A 23893-nucleotide genomic window follows, 5' to 3' on the forward strand; every position below is an offset into this window, starting at 1 on the left:
TTTCAGTCCAGGTTAAAAGGAGGCCTGATTTTGAGTCCCTGTCATTTGTCAGTTAGCTGTTATTTTTATTCTTCTTTCTCTCTCTCTCCCGTACACACGCTATTCTATATGCTTTGGAATCTAACATTTTTCTTCAATACAATCCTTGGAACGCAAATCTATACTCCGTACCTATATATATCAATTTATAGTCTTGACTATAAAAACTACTTCTGAGTAACTTTCAGAGAACAACTCAGTGGGCACTTATAGCTTAATTATTACCAAACAAGTATAAACCATATGTAAGTTTTATACCACATGTAGAGCTTGGCAATTAACCAGCACAGACTTCATTTAACCACCGCAGAAGGCTTAAATTTTCTGAACCAGTACTTGGGACTTGGGAGCTGACAACTGTGAATAATGTTCCAAGGATGATGTAAGAAAATATCTGAAATAGGAACAGCTCAGGAAATTCATGATGCTAAAGTAAGCAGGTAAGTGTATAAAGAAGAGAAGTTTGAGGGCCTGATTCCAGGCATAAAACACAGAAACATACTTACCAGAATGGATGGTGGGGTTGACTGAAGACTTGAACTTTGGGTGCTCCAAATTAGGTCTTCAGTTTCAGAAAGTAAAACTCCTCTCACTGAAGAAAGAACATTTTTAGTTGAGACACTATTGTATTTGAGGTTCAGGGACAACTAAAAATCAGGTTGTTCCTTTTAATAGTTTAGATCTTGGCACAACAGATAAGGGAGACTTGCTTAGAAAATGTTTGTTACTTTATTCAGATATTTTCCCTATATTGAGATAGGGAAACTGAAAGACTCCATAAAAATCTTTTTGCTCTTTTTCCTGCTTCTATTCTTAGTAGGACCTGTATCCTCACTTTACATATGCCTCATAGAACAAACAGTGTATGTCCTCCTTGTAAGGGACAAGAAGTTAATGACTTTTTTAGAGTATTCCAGCACAACAGATGACATCGAAGGAAGGGCCATGGGAGAATGATGTGACGAGGCCTTCATAGGCGTATTCCAGACCACGGGCACTAAACATCTCAATGCCAAGACTGCTTGGCTCCAAGGAATAAATGGCTTAGGAAGGACACCTGGACCATTGTCCTTGTTCTAGCTGGTTCCTGGATGCCTGAGAGGACATGTACACCAGACCACAATCCTCATTAAAAACCCCAGACCCCAAGCAAAGATACAACTCTCTCCTTTTCTTTACCAAGTCTCCCAGATACTCCGTCTGTATTTGCTCTCTCTATATATATCTTCAATAAACTCTGCTCTCTCCCTTACTGCTGGCTTGTGCTTGATTTCTATCCTGTGTGTCACCAAGGACCCTCTTGGCTGGTCCTGTGGGACCCTCTCTGGGTCCTCAGACCTGGCCTGCCAGCATCAATATTAACACAATCTATCTGATTTATAAGACTCCAACATAAAATATTCTCCTCATTATTACATTTAAGACATTCCTATATTATTTCTTTTTCTCTCTTAAGCAGTTTACTCTATTCAAGATTCCTGTGAAGCAGATATTTTTAAATTGATTTTTTTTCATTTTAATAAGGAAGTTAAACTGAAAATTCCAATGCATTTGGTTGATGCTAAGAATGGAGAAAATTATGAAAAATGATTTCCTCTTTGGCAGAAAGTATCTTTGAAAAATGGTTAGGACACCAGAGAGTTTACTGCTATACCAATATTAAAGAGCAAAAAAGGTAAGACAATAGATTGTATAATGTAATTCAACAAAGCCTTACTGAATCCTTGCTAGTTACTACAGACTTTGATAAAGTTGAGACTATAAACATTAATAAAGCCAAGTTTCTCCTATGCAAGTATTCCCTATGTCAGAGAGATAAACACAAATTATAAAATGATGTGAGGGGCATATATACAATGTGTGGGATACAAAGAAAAAACTGATTTTGCCTGAAGGGGAGACGGAATCTATAAAAGCTAAAGAAAAAAAAAAGGATTGCCACAATTTGATCTGGTGTATGCACCAAAAATAGAAGCAGAATTTCTCCTTATTCACCTGTTACCACTGGCCTGACATAAAGGGAACAATGAGAAGCCAAAAACCCTATTTGATTTAAGTATTTTCCAAAACTCTTTTTCAATTGTGTATACGGTTATCTTGTCTTCTACGGAAAATAAGCACCATAGATCAAGGATGATCTATCTTTAAGAAATGATGACCAGGTTACGTAGAAAGCTACATCCATTCAGAACTCTGAGTTGGCATGACAATAGAAATAGATTTTAGAGACCAAATTTTGTGCAATTGAAACATACATCTAATGAAAGATCAAAGCACCTGAATTAGTTTCTCCTGTATATCCTAAAGCTTTTGTTAAATTTGCTTAGAAATTCTCAGTTGTTAAACTCCTTTTCAGGACACCTCGGAGGTAAGCTCAACCAGGCTCCACATAAAAGGAAGACCTTCTTATGCTGTTTGTGGATTTAGTTTCCTAACTAAACAATCTCACTTTGCCTGTTGCAAACCTTAATCTCCATGTCCTTCTTCCACTACCCTCGTTATTAACCTTGGTGTTTGTACCTTCTGCTCAGTTTAGGTTCCCATCCCCTTCAGGTCATGACCTCTTAGCTATACTTTTTTCTCGGATCCCAGTATCCAGATTCCTGGGACCTTCTGCCTATTTGCTGTCCACATAGGTAGCCTCCAGCTAGTCTATACCAGCCTTGCCAAAAGGACTTCAGCAATTTCAGATTATAACAAGCCTCTTCTCTTTTCACTATTTTATCTGGCTCAGGTATTCCAACAAGATACAACAACAAAAAAGGAGTATATGGGACAGTAATCCCAGGATACCCGCACTGCTCCAAAATACAAAGGTTCTCTCGTGTTTTAGAACTGATAGCCTAATATCACTATCATCTACGAAGAAAGAGTTTCTCCACTTTAGGAGAGCCTCAGTGCTGCAGTTGGTTAAGCTTCAGACTCTTGGTTTCTGTTCAGGTCATGATCTCTGGTAGTGAGATGGAGACCCACACTCAGCAGGGAGTCTGCTTCAGATTCTCTCTCCTCTCCTTCTGCCCCTCCCCCCCAATTATCCTCTCTCCCTAAAATAAATAAATAAATCTGTAAAATAATAAATAAATAAAGAGTTTCTCCACTTTAAAGTCCTATATAATCCATATGAAGTCCAAGCCACTTTGTGGCCCTATCTTAGCACACTGTCATTTTAAGGAAACATCAGCCAAAATAATTGAAAAGCAATTTAAAGTTTTAGTGAAGCCCTCAAATAATATCTTCTTTAGGAAGTAAGGAATTATATATAGTAAAATATCGTTAAAAGTTTTTTTCTCTCTTTTCTCTCTCTCTCATGTGTATTTGTGTTTATTTACATACACACACATACACACACACACACACACACACACACAAGGCCTAGGTGATAACTGCCTGAAAAGATACAGATTCTTGGGCGTCTGGGTGGCTCAGATGGTTAAGCATCTGCCTTCGGCTCAGGTCATGATCCGAGGATCCTGGGATTGAGTCCCGTATTGGGCTCCCTGCTCCTTGGGAGCCTGCTTCTCCCTCTGCTTCTCTCTCTCTCTCTCTCATGAATAAATAAATAAAATCTTAAAAAAAAAGATACAGACTCTTTTCTCTTAAGAAAATGTGGGAATTGAAGAGGCTATAAAAATGCATCATTGTTAGTATTGCCTCTCATTCATGAATTTTCCAGTTTGGCAGCTGGTACTTTTCCCATGCAATCATGTCAGTAAAATATACTCCATGGACATCTTAAAGCTAAACCACCCATGAGAGAAGAAATTATAAAGAAGTAAACATGAAGAAGTAATTTAACAGGACACCATGTCCCTGATGAGTAAAACTGTTGCAACACCAGTAACCAGATTCTTAGTAAACTTTAGTCTGAGATTAACTAGGCCACTCTTTCACCTCTAAATCCAAAGTAGTCCACCCTTCCTTGATGATCCCAGATCCACCTATTGATTTCAGATCATAACTGGATCTCTCCAGCTATCTAAATTCGAACTTAGTACTGGTTTCTCTGGGATTCTGCCTATCACCCAGTATCAATTCTTCTTTGACCAAGATCCTCCCTGAACTTTCCTGAGCTACTCTTTGTCTTCTGCTCTCTGGCTTTTAAGTCTTTACACCAGTCGGTTTGCCTTGGAGAATTACTGTGTTGGTCACCCCAGCTGCACTATAACCTGTTCCAATTCATGCTTGCAGGTTCCACTTCCCTTTTTCCTATGTTTTGCTCCCATTTCCCTAAACTATTTCTAAATGTCATGCTGTTCTCCACTTTCCCCACTTTTTTTTTAAGATTTTATTTATTTATTTATTTGACAGAGAGAGAGAGAGAGCACAAGTAGGCAGAGTGGCAGGCAGAGGGAGAGAGAGAAGCAGACTCCCCGCCAAGCAGGGAACCCAACATGCGGCTCAATCCCAGGACCCTGGAATCATGACCTGAGCTGAAGGCAGATGCTTAACCGACTGAGCCACCCAGGTGCCCCACTTTCCCCACTCTTTGTGGCTTTTTGTCTACCAATACTCCTAAGAGCTCCCGATTGATCTATCCCAAATAACTACATGGCTAAAGCTCCATTCGAACCAGGATGGCTCCTCTCTCATGCAGTCAAGAGAATGCTAAAAACCACAGATATATAAGGAAATTAGTTTTCACCACAGTATATTGAAAAAGAAACTAAAGCTGTACAAGCACTTTATGATGGATATCAACTCACCATTGATAAGTTGAAGGGAGTCAGGATCTGGATTCAAAGAGGAGTTCCCCAACAAAAAATTCTGATGTAGTGTCTCAGCAATATAATCTCTGAAGTTACTAATTGCATAAACAGCAGTGGGCTTATCATCCAGTTCCACAAGACCATGGTTTTCCACCTTGTTGGAATGAAGGCTAATTAGGTCCCAGGTGGTATTGCCGATGGCCTCACCATTGAAGGTAACTGCATAATGAACATCTATGCCACTATGGATGAAAACAGAGAACAAATTAGACCCTGTTAAGGAAACACAAAGAAAGGAGCTTTGAACCCATGGAGCACAAACAGTACACCTGGTGGGGGGAGGGGGGCGGGTAAAGGTGGGGGTCTGAAAAAGCATGGATTCCACCACCATTCTCTGCAGATTCTGGACAACCTTTTGCCATCCCCTCCTGCTTCCTAGAGAACAGAGGTTCATAGCTCTAAGAACATGGAAAACGTTCTAAGGAGGCCAGAGAGGCAACTCTGCAGAATATGTGAGCACGCTCTTCCCCACCATTCTCGCCCCTTCTTTTCTCCATCAGAACCAACAGCTCTTCTCCACTATCAGCCAGCTTCCTTCTTTCCCTATTAGCATTCTCCTCCCTGATTTAAAAAAACAAAACAAAACCTTCTAACTCCACCCAACAGTGGGTAATTCTCTCATCTCTCTTTCTTACTGTTATTGGACAGATTATGTACTCCGCAACGGAAGGGGGGTAGTGAAGCAATAAAGAAGCTTAATTACTATGAACTACAGCAATAGTTATTGGGAATGGAAAATATGAAATACTTGAAAATAAAGCAAATTGATGACTTGTGATTTTTTTTTAATATCATGCTAGAATATTTTCTGATATGACAGTTATCTAAGTCTCTCAGGAGATGTAATTTTGTTTGATAGTCCAGACAATTTACAGTCCTATAAAGTTTGAAACTAAACTGTAATAAAACTATTAAAATGTGATCGGGGTTTTTTTTTGGCCTGGTAGCAATGATGACTCCAAAGTTTAGGATTTTACTACCCTAAACCTTTCCCAAATTGACTATATAAATTTCTGTTTTTCAAATGCTCTACAAACTAGCTTTCATTTTTGAACTGGCTCCTTCATTAATGAGTTGAATAAAACCTTAATGAGCTAACAAAGAACTGTCTGAGATAGGGCTTTTTTACTATCTACCTTTCCATAAGCAAATAAAGAGAAGATTTCTTAGAATAAAGGGTAGAGTAAAAATACAAATAGTAGTTGACATGTCATTTGATATTTTCTTAAATAATCATTTTGGAGAAATAACACCAGATTATAAAATTTTTAATCCAATAAAAATACTCCTTCTAGACTCTAACTCAGATTTCTCTAACAACCAAAAACTAACATTTTAAAATGTTAGCTTACGATGTGACAGGTATTTCATATGCTTTATCTCATATAATTTTCATAATAATCCCATGAAGGTTTTATTATCTTCAGATTATTATTGAAGAAACTGAGCTTTAAAAAAGTTAGAAGACTTGCCTAAAATTTTGAAACATGTACGTGGTAAAGATTCAAACACAGATCTGCCTGACTCCAGCACCTGAATTCTGAACTATTATGCTATACTCTCAGTAGCTTTAATTAAACTACTACCCAAAAAAAGTCATTATGAGGACAGCTTTGCTCTCGTCATCACTCTGGCTTCCCCCAGTCTATGAGACACAGCCATCAGAAGCAGGACCCAGCAGTCACACCAAGATCCTTCCAAAGGAAAGGAAAATGCTATCTTCCCAAAGATAAAACACTCAAGAGAGACAGGCAATGGAAACAATTTGCCTCCTTCCGATATTCTGTAGGACCAAAATGACTCCCAAATCAAAGCATACAAATAATTTAAGCACTTCCCCCCTAAACTTACTTATATATCATTATATATTCTTTGATTACAGCTTTTGTGGTTTTGTAAAAAGATTTTGTTTAAAGTGACTGCCTTTCAATCTCCTCTTGAATTTCTATCCCCAGTGTTCAGCATGGTCCCCGGCACTGAGGGGCCCCTGGTGCCTACTAAATAAATAAAAACCTAACTTGTCTGAATATAAAAAAAAAAAAAAACTACAGTCTAATCAAGGTATTCACATATCTAAACAAAAAGTATCAACATAATGAGAATGATCTCATGGTGTCTAGAAAAAGGGATTAGTCAACTAATTTATTTCACTATTGTGGCTTCCTTGTAAAAATAGCTCCCTAAGTTGGAGACAGCCACAACATAACTAGCATGGCTTGATGATACTGGTCATTAAAATCACCCAACTTCCAGGTGCCTGGGTGACTTAGTTAAGTGGTTAAGCTTCTGCCTTGATCCCAGGGATCCTGGGATTGAGCCCCTGCTCAGTGGGGAGCCTGCTTCTCTCTCAAAAATGGGTAAATAAAATCTTTAAAAAAAAAAGTCACCCAACTTCCTTTCTCTTCTTTCAAGCTTGCAAAGGAATCTTTTGATTATAACTCCCTACAGATTTTCCTATGGGGAAAGAATGCATAAGCCAGACAATGCAATAATTGGTCAGCTGGCAGATCTCTTGCTTTAAATAAATCAACTGGCATCCTAGACAATGCATCATATCTTATGATTTAGTAAGCATGAATTGGTCTTAAGAGGCCTGTCCTTCCTGGGAGTACAGGCAGTTCTGGACCTGTCCTGAGCTGCTTCCCACAGATTCATACCCTGAACTATAGGGGACACCATGAAAGTGACATCCCTCACCTGCCATACAAGTTGCCAGGCCTCTTTGATGTTTTTGTTCTAATCTGAGTAACTTCCATAAGGTTTTCCTCCCAGATCTGATAAGCTTCCACTTCTAATGGGGTGGTTTAGGGTGTTTTAATTAGTAACTGAGTATTTTGACATCCTGATGCTCTCCAAAATGGTAAGACATCAGCTTGTTGTCTAGAACTTCTTTCAGTCTCTTACTTTTTCATGTCAGACTATATTGATTCATGGGTAATTCCTGATATTCTTTTGTAAAGAAATAAATTCAGTAAAATATGCTAAAATAACCAAATGATGGCCCTGAGGTAGAATAAAACAGTAAAAGGGACATTTGTTGGTCAGAACTCACCACACAGTATGTGTCCCAAGGATCTAGCACAATGCTTGGCTCATAGTAGTTCAATAAATACTTTTGAAAATAATAAAAGAGCAAATGGTCAATTTTATTGACTAATGCAGCCATATAAGACAACTAAATTTGTGCTACTTAAATGACAGAATGATACTCCCTATTTAATCTGAAGAATTTTGTCTCTAAATATGAAAGTCTCTAAAGTTTTCACCCTAAAATTATCTTCATACATTTGTGTCTTCTGAGCAATCATTTTTTAAAATATTTTATTTATTTATTTGAGAGACGGAGAGAGAGAATGAGCAGAGGGAGGGACAGAGGGAGAGGGAGAAGCAGACTCCCTGCTAAGCAGGGAGCCTGGTCGTGGGGGCTGGATCCCAGGACCCTGAGATCATGACTTGAGCCAAAGGCAGTTGCTTAACCAACTGAGCCACCCTGGCGCCCCATGAGTAATCATTTTAGATATATTACTTCACAGCCACAACCCAACCCTGAGGAAATGCATGCTCTTTCCAAACTCAGTGGGACAGACCATGACTACATCTCCTGAAAGGTGAGCTTCTTTTGGTCTTTGCACAACCTATTTCATATTAAGACAGAAAGCAGTGATAATGAAAAAATGGAGGAAAAAAGACTGTACCACTTAGCACTTGAGTTCATTCCTATGCTATGCAGAAAATCAGACAAGGAGAATCAAAGCTTCACTGAGAGTCTACCATGTGCCTTGCATGACTTTTAAATATCATAGAGAGATGATCAAGAGAAATGTTCCTGGATCAAGAAATTTGTGCAAATCAAGCAGTCTGGGGCAGATTACTGGCCTTATTCTTTGTTGACAAAATATAATTTGTCTCCCAACATTTTCCTTGGACATATAAAAATAACACTTCTATTATAGTCTACCTTGTCTAGTGAGGATAAATTCATTAAAGAAGATAAAATGCCTCAGAGATATGCTGCAATTCATTACCATGTTTTTGTCCTGGAAAGAGAACTCAAAGAAATGCTTAAGGTATCAGGAAACCATCTATTCTCGGAGCCGAGAATGTCACTATGACCCAAAACAGACTGAGTTCTGGCATGGTAAATGTAGCAGAGAGACATCTCAGGATGAGGGACAGAATAAGAAAGCCCACAGGCCAAGGAAGTACATAAGAAGCAGAATGCACACTGGAAGACAAAACATGATCTGACTGAAGAAAGTTGTGCTGGCTCTCCACCCTTAGCACCTCTGAGTTAACCAGCCACCACTGTATTACCATCTTTCGTCTTCTAAGCTAGACTAACACAGCTGCTATATAAAGGAAAGTTTCTCTTTCTGACAGCTATTTCCAGAAACATCAATCATGTGGAGGTGAAATTTATCCTTTCTTGTTCTCTTACCTCAAATGCCCTGATTGGCTGTTTGACATGTGCAGATTTTCAACATAAGAAATAACAGTATCATTTCTCATTAAGATCAACCAAAATAAAGATATTTCAGAGAAATTCAGACATCCTATAAAATGTCTTCCATTAGAAAGAAGGCACACACTTACGAAGCCTGGAGCTGAAGTTTTGAAGTATACCAGGCAGATATATTATTGACTCACTTCAAATGGGTAATCTACTAACTTAATGTGTGTACCTGGACAGATACAAAGCAAATAGAAAATTTCATATGGATACAAATGTTTATGGAGAGAGAGAAAGAAAGAGAATGGTTATATATTATATAAATGGACTATTTCTGTGCCACACATTTATTCATCCACAGTTCAGAATACAAGTATACCAAAAAGTTATGAATCAATTCCATCAAAAGGCTAATACTTGATAATACTGAACAATTTTAGAAATTGTACCTAGGTTAACAATTCTATCATAAAGTCTAATGGCTTCATATTGGTTTCTGTGTCCCTATAGAGGACTTAGCACTCAGTAACTGGATATCATTTTTTTGGTCATAGGGTTAACATGATAACATTAGAATTTGGGTTGTTTTAATATTTTAATCATTCCAAGAGGGCAACAACTAAACAATCAGGCCTTTTGGTTGAGAACTGATCATCAACACATATACCTGTAATACATACACACAGGACAGTTCACATCTACTTAGAGTACAGAAACCAAAATTCTGATTACCTTGGTCAAAATATCTGTTATCTCCTACTTATATAACTTACAGCAAATCAATTTGTCTGTCTCAGGCAAAATATCCTCATTTCCAGAAGGAGAATGAATGTTAATCCTCATTTTCACTATCTCAAAGGAATATTAAGAAAATAAAATGAAAAAATAAAAAAGAACCAGTAATTTGACATATCTCTAAAAGCACTTTTCATTAGATTGTGTGTTCCTAAAAGAAATAAACCAAGAGTTAATTAATTTTTGTAGGCACAGGGTTTGTCCAATTAGTAGGCACTTAGTAAACACCTGCTTAAATAATATAAATGAAAATGGAGTCAGAAAGCTCTTTTCAAATATAAAATATTACAATAAAGTAGTATTACCGTATGTCTAAACATGTCCATAATTAACACATGAATTTGCTTCATAAATTCCATTTATACTTATCAATCTTGCAAGAGAAAATGAATTTTAAATAAATTTGAATCCAAAAGCAAAAAAATGACAAGCAACCTCTACAAAGGGTATTGACTATGTTTTTATATTATGCTTCTTCTAAGAAATTCCAGAGAGCAGCTGTTTTTGCAAAGGAACTATTATAGAGATCGGCTTTCTCCCCTTCATTTACAACTTGAAGTGACACTTGATTATATTACTGAATGACGTAGTATACTTGAAACTGTTTACATTAATGGTGGGTTTTATTCCTATTTTAAATTAAGTGTAACTCAATATTTAAAAGTACTTGACAGTCAACAGTCTATGACAGGGGTCTGTAAAGCTAAATCCAGCCCCGTATCTATGAGTTCATAGATTTTATATTTTTAAGTAGTTGAAAAAATCAAAATAAGAACAATATTTTGTGACATGTGAAAATTACATGAATTTCAGATTTCAGTTTCCATAAATTAAGTTTTATTAGAATATAGCCATGCTCATTCATTTTCAGTGTATTATCTATATCTACATTCATCTGATGGCTGAGTTAAGTAGTTGCAACAGAGAAAGTACAGCCTGAAAAGCTTAAAATATTTACTAACTGACCCTTAAGTAAAAAAGTTTGCCAATCCCCAATCTGTAAGAAGATGGACACTAATATTAGAAGTTATAAAAGAATTGAGCCATGCTACCTTGGACCTAGGGCTACCAAATTTTCTAAACTACCTTTTCAATCAGTGGACTGTATAAAAAGTGCTAAAAAGTACTCTACCTGCCATTTTCCTTGGGGGACCTGAAAATAAAAATTGAAAGTGTTAAGTAGAGTTTAAGACAGTTATAATTGTCACATCATTCATTAAAGTTGCAAGTTCTTAATATATTTCCTCTAAAATATTTCCTTAAATCAAAATGTTTGCATAGTATTAGATGTGGACAAACTCATGTAGATTGAAGGAAGCAAACAAAGGGTGAGAAAAGATTCTGTTTTAAAACTGACAATATTTACTATCTTTAGACTGCATTTAAAATACTTTTTAAACCATTCATATAAGGTTTTCTCTTTATAAATAAGCTTTATTCAGTACATCAGCAGAGGACTCCAGTTGCTGGCATTTAGCAAAATTGGGAAACTTTTTTTTGGTAGATAATGTGTTATGTAATTTAAAATAAATGAAAAGAAAATCAGACATTACACAGAAAGATGCTAAGGGATTGGAAAAGGTCAGGACTGACCCACAGGATATTGCATGACCTTTAATATTTATTTATTTTATGTAACAGACACTTAATAAATAGTCCCATATGCCAGAAAACTGTGCTGAGTGTTTTACAAAAATCAATTCATTTAGTCCTCATTAAGATTATTAAGGACTATTAGAATCCCCATTTTACAGGTAAAGAAACTGAGGAACAAGGAAGCTACATAATTTACCCAAAGTATTTCAAAAGTATTTTTAATAAAGCAGAATAGTAAATTCTCTTTTTTATACAAATAGGACACTAAAATTTGATAACTTATCTAAAATCATCCAGCCAGAAGTGCCAAAAGCAGATTTGTACCCAGGGAAGTTGGTTCCAAAGGCCATGTTGCTTTTCGTATGCTGCCAAAGGAGAGAGGTCTTCAAAGGCCTCATGTCACAACTAGAGGCGGTGTTCTATGAGAAGTGCTAAGGTTGAACTGGGGAGACTGGTTATGGTGTGAGAGTAGGTGGTGGGTCAATTTACCATGCTTGCCCTCTCCCCTGCACAGATAACTAGCTGAATGTCTTTGGGTAAATTATTGAAATTCCCTGTGCCTTATCAGAAAGGTGTCCTTATTAGAAAAAAAAAATGAGGAAATTAACTATCTCATAGCATGGCTGTTGGGAATAAATGAGTTATATAGATATGAAGCCTGGCACACTGTAAATGCTTTGTAAGTGCTTGCTATTATTTCTGGTAAACCCAGAAATTGTGATAAGAGAATACACCAAAGTTAAGATGTTGGCTCTATTGATTATGCTGTGAAGTTACATATACCCCTACTCATGCTCCCCTGCATCAAACAGCTGAGCCACAACTATCCTCCAAATGCTCCAAACCTTCAGAAAGTACTGAGTCTAGCATGGGATTTAAGTGTAAGAGCTGTAAAGTCAGCCACCCGGTTTCAAAATCCCTCTTCCACCGCTAATTTACAAGCTCTCTGACTTTGGGCTAATACTTCATCCTTCTAAACCTGTTTGTTCTCTGCAAAATGAGTATTAATAATAATATTTATTCTGAGTAAGTTAGCTCGGGAAAATCAAGTCCCCAATATAAAGCATTCATTCAGTAAATACTTTTTTTTTAAATTTATTTGACAGAGAGAGACACAGCGAGAGAGGGAACACAAGCAGGGGGTTGTGGGAGAGGGAGAAGCAGGCCTCCTGCCAAGCAGGGAGCCCAGTGTGGGACTCGATCCCAGCACCCTGGGATCATGACTTGAGCCGAAGGCAGCCGCTTAACTGACTGAGCCACCCAGGTGCCCCCAGTAAATATTCTTTTTAAGAAGAAATGTTTTAAAAAGAGATCAGTGATTTACTTAGAACTGTTATGTTTGAAATGAAGACAAATGCATCCACTCCAGAATGGCCTTACAGTAAGATGTCAAAGTCACCTCGGTAGAACATTGACAAGATTTAGTGGGAAGCCAAGATCATATCTAATGTGACTTCAGGCTCCCCTCAGTGCCAAGTAAAAGCAGTGTAACCCGTCAAAAGCAAGCTGGGGACATGAATTCCTAAGTTCTTATCTGCCTAACTACAGATCTAGTATGTCTCTTTGAATATATTCTTTTGCCTTTTTCTAACTGTCTCCTCTCCTGAAAAACTATCATTAAGAATACATATTTACCAGAAATAGTATTTAATTACAGCACTCAAATCATTTGTTTTTAGAGCATACATAATAAACACAAAAAGATATTACATTGAAATAAAGAGCGCTACTAAACATGTACATTTTTAGAGTCTATTTACCTAAAATCAAGCACACGAATGTCCTTATAGCCTGGTAACCCAGTAAATGCATTTTCAACCTGTCAAAAATAAAAATAAAATTTATAGCTATGTAGAAATGTGAAAAGTACATAGAAAATACTGCTTTTAAGAGTTGAATATAAAGTGCACTGCTTATAACTAGTAGAAGCTTATACATGTATACAGATACACAGTAGTCAGAAAGTTACATAAGAAAATTATAATAGTTAACAATGTTAGAAAATAGTTTTAACACAACACTGTCACATTTTTCTTTTTAAATTTTGTCTTTTTAGGTTTTAATGTATTTTAATATTAATTTTTTTCCAAATTATGAAAAGCAACTTCTTACTGACAAAGCACTGTTTTTTCCTTTGTAGGATAAAATGTAGAAAAAAGCATTTGTTTCAAAAAAAAGCTATAATAACATTTTTAAGTGTAATTGTTTGGATTAGAAATCTGGCTGCAGCATACACACTGACAAAGAGTCAAGTATTCATTTTCTCTAAGTGTGAAGTGTCTGATGGCATCTGTTTCCTGTTCCTACGATACAAGGGAACTGTGAACAAAGTCAACATTAGAAGCTAGTCCACAAGCTGAAGCTCAGCCCCCTGGAGAGAGGCCCTATTGACCGGGTGTCATGAAGGGGGTTATGAAGCAGTGACCAGGTACTTAACTGGTCTGAAGATCAATTTATGAAACATCTACAGGAACCAGTTTTATCACTAAGTCTTTAAAATCCAGCCATGTAAATCAAGATGAGTTTAGTGACCGGAGGGAGGGAAAGAATGCTAACTGGACTAAAAATCTAAAAATAGTCAGATGATGTATAAATACATATTTTAACATTGAACACTTAACCCACATTTCAGAAGGTACCAGTCTCAGTAGATAAGTCACTATGGAGCCAACACCAGAATTGTTAGTGGACTTTGGAGACATCTCTGGGAATCTACTTTTAAAACTAAGTCTGAGTATAATCAAGAGAGTGGGATTTTTAAAAAATCATGGTTCATGAAGATCTCAATGCCTTAAGGATAAAGAATCCAAACCTAAGTAACTCTATACCTATGATAATTTGCCTTGTTTTATTCTCTTAGAGGAAAGACAGAAATGCCATAATTCTTGTAGGATAAAAGTGGAGATGGAATCTTGCAGGATAGGAATCCAAAAATGAGTTCATCTCAGCTGTTTCTGCTGGCAAAGTAACTGTATACAAGCCTTATTTTATAGAACTAATACTGCCCTGCCCATCAACCATATTGGCTTTCATAAAGATTAAAATGAATGTACCTAAAAGTATTCCATTAATTGCAAAATGTTATACAGCTGTATGTAATTGTTATTGCTAGACCCATCTCATTTTGAGTTTTGTCATCTCTTGAGTTTAACCACGTACAAGTATTCTAATTCATCACATCTAGTTAGCTACTGTACAGGTGTCCAGTTAAAAGAATCATTCCACTTTATTAACATCAAGATTAATAATAGGTATAATTTATTGAATGACTTCTATGTGCCTGATGATTTACAATATTACTTCTAATCTTTGCAACAATGTCAAGAGATACATATTTTCCCATTTTATATATGGGAAAATTGAGATGTCAACTAACTTGCCCAGGGTCATGCATTTGGTAAGTGACTAAATTAGAATTTATTCAACCTTAAATCTTTCCAATACCAAAGCCCATATTCTTCCCAATGAATTACATGCCTTTTCTTCCCCCCTGCCTCATGATAAAAATGTCATAGAATTGAGACCAGGACTGGGAAAACTGTGAAGCTCACTTTAACTTTTCATCTGAACTAAAATTAAGGTGATATGGTATAAAGGAAGGAACACTTTGAAGGGAAGGAGGAGATTTGATTTTCCCTTCTACCCCTAAAGGTTGAAATGACTATGAACAATTTACTTGGCCGCCTGGGCCTCAGCTATAAGATGGCAATGCTTCTCCACTTGGCTGCTGTGAACTAACAGACTTAAAGCAGCCTGCAGAACGTAGGGCGCTGTTCAGGGACACTGTGTCGATACTGTAGCTATCTTCAGGTATCGATGCTCCTATCGATGCTCCCAACGCTATTATGCTTACCTTTCTCTCTCTGATACTTGATGTTGTCCCAAGCTAATCTTACTCTTCTCATAAAAAAAAAAAAAAAAAAAAGGAATTCCTCCTGAACCTCAATCCTCTCCAATCAGGCTTTCTTTTTCCCTAAATATCTTCCCATATCATTACCTAGGAAATAATATCAAAGGAACAATCCCTGTGACTGTGCCCTGAAGGGAGAGAGCTAGAGGGGCCCCCTTCAATTTGCATTAAACACAGTGACAGAACCTTTCAGAGACACAACCTCTAACTCTGCTGCTTCACACAAGGAAGTGGCTGTTGGTAGACATTTCAGGGCAGGTAAGGGAACGGACTGCAGGGATACTCCAGAGAAGAAACCATTTCATGGTAGGCCCAGACCCTTCCTCACCCCCAAATCACCTCAAGCCAAGAGCTATCTACCTCATAAAGTCTCTGCTGGAGATGTTTTTCAGAATGTTTATTAGACTTCTAGACTTTCTAAATATGCAGTCATTTAGTGCAATTGTTTATCTAAACACGCAGGCCTACCAAGGTTCCTCACTCCAAGAGCAGAGAGAACCAGACAGCTGATCCAAGACACTATCTGATGCCAGGTGGCCACTGGTCTGGCTGACATTTCTTCTACATACCATACAGCCTTGCAACTTGGCCACACAGATAGGAAAAATAATCGTCTGGCTTACACTCCCCACGTCAGATGGCTATAATGATGCTGTTTGGCTGAGAGATGCACATTTCTTTTTCTCCTCTAGACATAGTGTCTAGGGAAGGAAATGAGTCCAACATAATGGAATTGAAAAACTTGGGCAAGGAGAACCCCATCAAGAGGGAAGGAAAAGAAATAAACAGGAAGGAATGATGTGCCCTGACACTGGACAGAAAGGGGAGATGGGCACTCAATGCCTTATTACCCAAGAGCAAAGGCACACAAGAAGGGGGGCCACCTATGGGTCACTTTTGACTGAAAGAATCTTGAGTTCAAGTCCTATATAGAATTCTTCCACAAATTAAAGTTGCAGGAGAGTCTAATGCATGATTCTTTAAAAAAAAAAGAAAGAAAGAAAAACCACCTTTTAAAAAATACCGCCAACCAAAGAACAGAGATAGGAGGGAAATTTACTTTTCACTGGATACCCTTTTGTCCTTTTGAACTTGGAACTGTGTACTACTTATGTGTTAACTGCCCCAAATTTTTCAGTTTAGAAAAAGAATATTAAATAGGAAATTTAAAGAAATTAAATTTAATGTTCCTCCAAGAAAAACAATACACTGTATGTAGTTTCTTAAAGATACTCATTTCTCCAAATACTGTCAATTTAAAACCATGCCATTGAACACATTCTTCTTTGGCTGTGCAGCTAAAGTTTGGAAATAGTATTTATTTGTTAGCAGATGGTAAAGGTGTGTCAGATTTTGCTTCGATTAAATAAACTCATCTATCTTTCTGTGATCTTTTTACAGAGTTTTCTGAAGAAGTGGCTAAGTCACAGCCCTCTGAACCAAAGAGAAGAAGAGCTTGATTCCTTAACCTACCTTTAACCAGTTTTGTGAATATGGGAAATTTACAACCCAAGGAAAATGTCGAAAGAAAGAAAGAAAGGAAGGAAAGAAAGGAAGGAAGGAAGGAAGGAAGGAAGGAAGGAAGGAAGGAAGGAAGGAAGGAAGGAAGGAAGGAAGGAAGGAAAGAAAGAAAGAAAGAAAGAAAGAAAGAAAGAAAGAAAGAAAGAAAGAAAGAAAGAAAGAAAGAAAGAAAGAAAGAAAAGAAAAGAAAGAAAGAAAGAAAGAAAGAAAGAAAGAAAGAAAGAGAAAGAAAGAGAAAGAAAGAAAAAAAAGAAAAAGGAAGGAAGGAAGGAAGAAACAGGAAGGGAAAGGGAAAGAAAAGAGAAGAGAAGAAAAGAAAAGAAAAAAGATGAAAAACAAACCAAAAAATCACCCACCTCTGAAATAAACTCTTCTACAAGGTGCTGGTGGTGGAAGTTGGAGGGATCCTGTAGTTCTTCCCTGTATTGCTCTCCCAAAAGGTGGATACTGAATTCTGCAATCTGCTCAGTTGCTGGTTTTGTGGATTCTTCTATCACATTCTCAATTTCATTGCTAATCTGGATTTTTAGAGAAAAAAAAAACAATAAATGTCAATGTTTACTCATACAACCAACAAGTATCTCCTGATTGGTACATATCAGACACTATGTCAAAAGAAACTTCTAATGATGACCTTTTATACAGTATCTGACTTTGGAACTAATTGGGTGGACTTTAAGACATAGGCTAACATTAAAATTACTATGCATTTGTACATTCCTTTGAGCACACAATGACTGCTTCAGGGAAAGACAGAAAATTTTCCACAGATAAGCACCAAAGTTAACGATCTTCTATCACATCATCTGTGAGTTTAAAAAGAGTTGACCAAAAATAAATAAATAAATAAATAAAAATAAAAAGAGTTGACCATGCTAATAGTATCATCTAAAAATAGCCTAGAAGTGTTGTTCTCAAACTTTTTGGTCTTAGGGCCCATTTAAACTCTTAAGAATCATTCAGAAACACAAAGAAATTTGTTTTTTGTGGGTTGTATCTATAGATATTTACCAGACAAAAAATTAAAGGGAAAATTTTTAAGAATATTTCTTAATTCATTTAAAAATAATAAACTCTTTATGCTGTAAAAAGGAATAACATTTTGCAAAATAAAAAATGAATGAGAAGAGTAACATTGTTTATAATTTTATAAATTCTTTAATTTGGTTGGCTTCAGACGAAGACACTGGATTCTCATATCTGTTTCTGCATTCAATCAGTAATATGTTGCTTTAGTTGAAATACATGAATAAAAGTATTAGGGAAGGGGGAATTATATTAACAGCCTTTTCAGCTAACTGTGGAGATTCTTTCTGGATACTATACCAAACTCAACAAGGGGTAGTTTCTTAAAGATTAGTGACTACATGGAATCTGAAACTGTATCAATGAACTTTTTGTACTCTGTAACAGTAAAATCCAGGTCTTCCAGTGGCCAAAGCTGCAACAATTTGAAAAACAAAATAAATAATGGATTATAATCCAAAGAATAAAATATCCATGAGTCCATATTGATGGAAATAAATGATTTAATAAATAAATGAGAAGTGACAATAGTGTCTTACAGAAGAATTCCAATAGTAAATGTAGAATGAGGGAAAGAAAATATCACTACTACAATGTTACAGTAAGAAATTCTACATGGAAGATACACTTGACCTCATCCATCTAAGTCCCTCCATTGTGATACACAAGAGAAGGGGTTAGAATGGAAGAATGGCTAGCCTAAGGGCTCCCAGCAAGCCAATGGCAGAGTCAGGAAGAGACTACATAGGCTTTCCTTCAGTGTACCATTTTTCATCCGTGATAGATCATATAATCAGAGACCTTCAAAATCTCAGAATAGGAAAGTACCTCAAAGATCCTACTATCCCTCTGGATGCCTGAATTCTCTCTACAATATCCCTGACAAATGGTTGCTCATCCTCAGTTTAAATGGCCTGATGAGAAAGAGTCATGATTTTCAAAGGCAGACCATTACATGTCCAAAAAAAAAGCTCTCAGGGCACCTGGGTGGCTCAGCCAGTTAAGCATCTGCTTAAGCATCTGCGTTGGCTCAGGTCCTGGTCCTGAGGTCCTGGGATGGAGCCGCACATCAGACTCCCTGCTCGGTGGGAATTCTGTTTCTCCCTCTCCCTCTGCCTCTGTCCCCTCCTTGTGCTCTCTCTCTCTCTCTCTCTCAAATAAATAAATAAATCTTAAAAAAAAAAAAAAAGCTCTCATGTTTGGGAAGTTCTTTAATTTTTTTTCTTTCTTCTTTGCCCTCCACAGCTTGGTTCCTGCTTCCCTTTTCCAGCCCCATCTCCCTTTCCCCCACCTTTCACTATCCACTCCAGCCATGCTAAGTTCCTATTTGCAGACCAAGGAATATGCTAATTCTCTCTGGCCTAAGCAGTGCTATTCCCTTTGAGACCTCAGGCCAAGACCTTTCCCCTGTCTCTTCTTCTGGTAACTTATATTCATCCTCAATTCAGACCTCACCCCCACCAGAAAATTTCTCAGAACTGCCCCTCAAAACTGACCCAATGCTCCTAATGCTCTCCTATTTCATTCTGCATTTACCCTATCATAGCACATACCACAAGGTAATTATACTGTATGTTTACTTATCATTATGCCTCCTGACACAGTGACTGGCACATATCAGGCACTCATATTTTTTATTAAGGTATAATTGACATAAAACCTATATTAGTTTCAGGTGTACAATGTAATGATTCCATATTTGTATGTATTGCAAGATGATCATCACAGTAAGTCCAGTTAACATCCATCACCATACACAGTTACAAATTTCTTTTTCTTGTGATGAGAACTTTCAAGATCCACTCTCCTAACTACTTTCAAATATGCAACACAGTACTATTAACTATAGTCACCATCATGTACATTACATTTCCATGACTTATTCATTTCTTAACTAGAAATTTATACCTTTTGACTCCCTTTACCCGTTTCATCCACTTCTACCCAAAGTTCTTAATATTAAGCCCAAATATATTTCCCTGTAAGCTCTACCACTGATCTCAGTTCTGTAATCTAGGACATATATAAAAACTGTAGTCACTAGAGAGCCCTTCAAATGAGTACAAACAGCTATTATGACTTCCCTGACTTCCCTAGATCTTCTCCTCCAGACATTTCTCAGGCTCTTAATACCTTCCTCAGAGTATGGTATACACAAATCAGATCTGGATCAATTAAAATATGATAGGATACCACCACCTCTCTTATAATAGATTCTGTATTTCTATTGATACAACCTAAAATTACACTTTTACTAGTTTCACCCCAGTAACTGCATCATACTACTGATTCATACAGAGACTAACATCAACAAAAACTCTTAGTCTTATGGAATTTTACATAAAACTTTGCATTTTTGATATTAAATTTTATCTTGCTAAATTTGGACAGACTTCCATTTCCAGTACTATTATAAAAGAAATATCCTTAGTAATCTTGCTGTTACAGAATGCCTTAAGTGATGAATAAGTATTTTTAAAAGTTTTTAATGCGTAGCTGGTTTGCAAGAAAGTAAATGCCAAGGGGTCAGGAAAAACAGGTTAGAAAAATCCAGAGAGGTGAATCAGTGTTGTGTAAGTACAGGGTTATATCCTCTGATACTTTGTAACCTAGGCTTGAGTTTTAAGTACCACAAAGGGATAGGATAAAAAGTAAAAGGTGTGTACATGTTGAAAGGTCAGATCAAAGACTCCCACATACTAGTGAAGATGATAGCTGCACCTGTAGTGAGGATAGTATAAGGATATTCTTGTCAAATCACTATGCCATACTCCTGAAACTAATGTGACATTGTGTGTCAACTATACTTCAATTAAAGAAAAAAAAAGACTCCCACATGAAGCAAGGATTCTAAAAACTCAACAGACAATTTGAACAACCAATTAAACTAAGCTGAAGGAAGAATTAGTAAACTGCAACACATACCTAATTCTAACCCAGGAAGACAAAGAAATGGAAATTATTAAAGAGTGGTTAACAAACATGAATGATAAAAGAAGGAGGTCAGAGGTTCAGTCACACAAGATAATAGCTGAGAATTTCTCCTATATCCATATTTGTTAAACTGCAGAATGCCAAATACCATATAGTATACTACTATATGTATTTATAGTATATATATATTTATAGTATATATACTATAGTATATACTATAGTATACTTATGTATATAAAAGTATATATATATAAGTATATGTGTGTGTGTGTGTGTATATAGTAGTATACTATATAGTATTTCACAAAAAATGGGTATAGGAGTATATTTATTTATTTTGCTTTGGATTTGTTGTACTTCCTTAATGTAAAGCCTTACGGATATCATAAGTTCTGAGAAATTTTCATGTCTTATGATTAGATGTGTATGGAGAGATAGAGATATATAGAGATGAGATAGAGATATATCTTAAAAGTAGACAAAGAAAACAGCCAGAGGAATACAACTGAACTGATACACAAGTGAAAAACAACTGAACTGACAGTTCTCAGTACTAACAACAAAAATTAGAATATAGTGAAATAAAACCTTGACCAGAAAAAAAAACCCTCAGTCTAGAATTTAGTACAGATGTAAATTTCTTCTATAATAAGGAGATAATAAAGAAATTTTCAGATGATCAAAAACTCAAAATGAACAAATGAGAGACTTACTAAAGTAGTATCAGGAGCATATATTTCAAAAAGAAAATTATCCTAGAAGAGAGATCTAAAATGCAATAAAGAATTTTAAGAAAATAAAATAATAAATTTCCAGGTAGATGTAAAACAAACTTTATCAAAAACAAATATAATACAGTCTAAAAAAAAAGAAGAACAAATACAGGGGCACCGGATAGCTCAGTAGGTTGAGCATCTGACTCTTGATTTCAGTTCAGGTCATGACATCAGAGTCTTGGGATCTGTCCCCATGTTGGGCTCTGAGCTCAGTGAAGAGTCTGCTTGTCCCTCTCCCTCTGTTCCTCTTCCCTTTCACTCTCTCTCTCAAATAAATAAATAAAATATTTTTTCAAATTTCTTAAAAAAGAACAAATATAATACAGTCTAATTTATGGGATTGAAAAGAGAGAACTAAAAGAGAGAAAGAACAAAAATATCAAAAAATAGAATATAAATCAGTAGGGTGATTATTTGAACTACAATGTTCTAATATTCCTGCATTGCTTAAGACAAGGATCAAGATTCTGAAAAACTAAAATTTTGCTAGATTATACATTATAATTTATGAGGTAACTTATAGGGCATATATATTTTATACGTATAATATAAGTATTATAAATGTTATACATAATAATATACATATTATGTAACTTATAGGAAAACTACTGACAAAACAAACAAAGCATATAATTTCTATAACAGTAGATGGAAAATGTATTAGGAAAAAAATTGAACAGTAAAAGTGAAACTTCAGGCTTCATTTTGAACTAGAAATACAAGCAATCTAATTCTTATCAGGTATCTCTATACTGCTTTGTTTTCTTACTCTATAAATTGGCTTCAAATAGTCTTTTCTTTGGATATTAATGTTTCAATTATTATACATAAATCCTTCATTTCTATTATAGAGAATTCTATCTCATTCTATGAATGTTTCTAGACCTAAACCCACAACTATTCTGCTTCAAGTTCAGAACCACAGTATCACTTTTTATTCATTCATTCACAAATATTTATTTAATGACAATATCTCCCAGTACCATCTATTCTGGATAAAGTTGTGCGGAGACTGAATGTATTGATTCCAGCTTCCACTCATGGATCCCACATTACTACCAGCCTTGTTCAGTGACAGGGAAAGTGGTGGGGCAGAGTGGGGTGACTTAACATGATTTCATATAAATTAAAATGTTCAAGCTGGGAAGAAAAGGTACAAGATAACTAAATTACACCTTTCTAGTGAATATGTTCAGTCAGAGTTTATACTATATTAAGTAATCTAGGATTTATGAACCCCCAAATTTTAAAAATTTATATTTATATTTAACCAAATTTCTAACAAAATATTTCTATCTTCCTGGGCAGCCTGTGTACTTTTTTTTTTAATCTGAATGTTATCGAAAGTTAACTTAATATTGTTTGGTGGACAGGCTACTGTTAATAATGATGCATTTAAAAACCACAGTATTTCTTGATTTTTTAACTACATAAAATCTACATCCTTTCCCTCTGAAGAAGAGAAGACTAAGTCCTGATCTATTATGGGATAGAAGAACATAGGCAAAACCCCCACAGTAAATTATTTCACATAGCCCACAAGGGACCATGAGTTTACCATGATGACAATTACCCAGGCTCCAAGTCATTTCATTTACAACTTGAAGCTCTCTCTTGCAAAAGCAGATTGACTCAGCTCTCCAAGGAATCTTAGATTCTTTTTAATACACTGGTTTTAGATTCTTGTGTAGTTTGGCAATGGAATATAAGTCTCTCTTAACCCCAGTTCTTCATGTTAGAAACTAAATAACAAAACACAGCATCACTCACACTCTCCTCAGGCCTCTCCTTGATGTTCTCTGAGGTACCTTCATAGGTCACCCCTGGATATGGAACACTGAGAATAGCACCTAAGTAGAAAAACAAAATCATGTATGTGAATTCAGAATCATATCAGGAAATAACAAACTGACTTCAAAACAATTCCTATAAGTCATTTGTTTTTCCATCCTGGAAATTCAGTATATTCTAATCTTAAGACACACTTGCATAGATCTTCCTAGAACAGAAAATAATTATAACTCATTCATTCATTCATTCAACAGCATTTAATGAGCATCTACTTATGTCAGCCACTACG

General features: G+C 36.1%; 1 protein-coding gene across 1 annotated transcript in view; it reads right to left on the reverse strand.

Annotated features, from left to right (window-relative positions):
• The window catches only part of IMPG2 (interphotoreceptor matrix proteoglycan 2), an 80129-nt gene that overhangs the window by 30467 nt on the left and 25769 nt on the right, over window positions 1–23893 (reverse strand). The window contains exons 5-10 of the mRNA XM_028119244.2: window positions 23584–23663; window positions 17434–17595; window positions 13407–13465; window positions 11183–11203; window positions 4743–4987; window positions 546–631 (exon numbers count right to left, since the gene is read on the reverse strand). Of these exons, the coding sequence (XP_027975045.2) occupies window positions 546–631; window positions 4743–4987; window positions 11183–11203; window positions 13407–13465; window positions 17434–17595; window positions 23584–23663 (653 nt within the window). The remainder of the gene's footprint in view (window positions 1–545; window positions 632–4742; window positions 4988–11182; window positions 11204–13406; window positions 13466–17433; window positions 17596–23583; window positions 23664–23893) is intronic.

The sequence above is a fragment of the Eumetopias jubatus genome, unplaced genomic scaffold, assembly GCF_037043125.1.
Source record: "Eumetopias jubatus isolate StellerSeaLion01/CBP00866 unplaced genomic scaffold, mEumJub1_p1.0 scaffold_1, whole genome shotgun sequence".
Taxonomy (NCBI): Eukaryota; Metazoa; Chordata; class Mammalia; order Carnivora; family Otariidae; genus Eumetopias; species Eumetopias jubatus.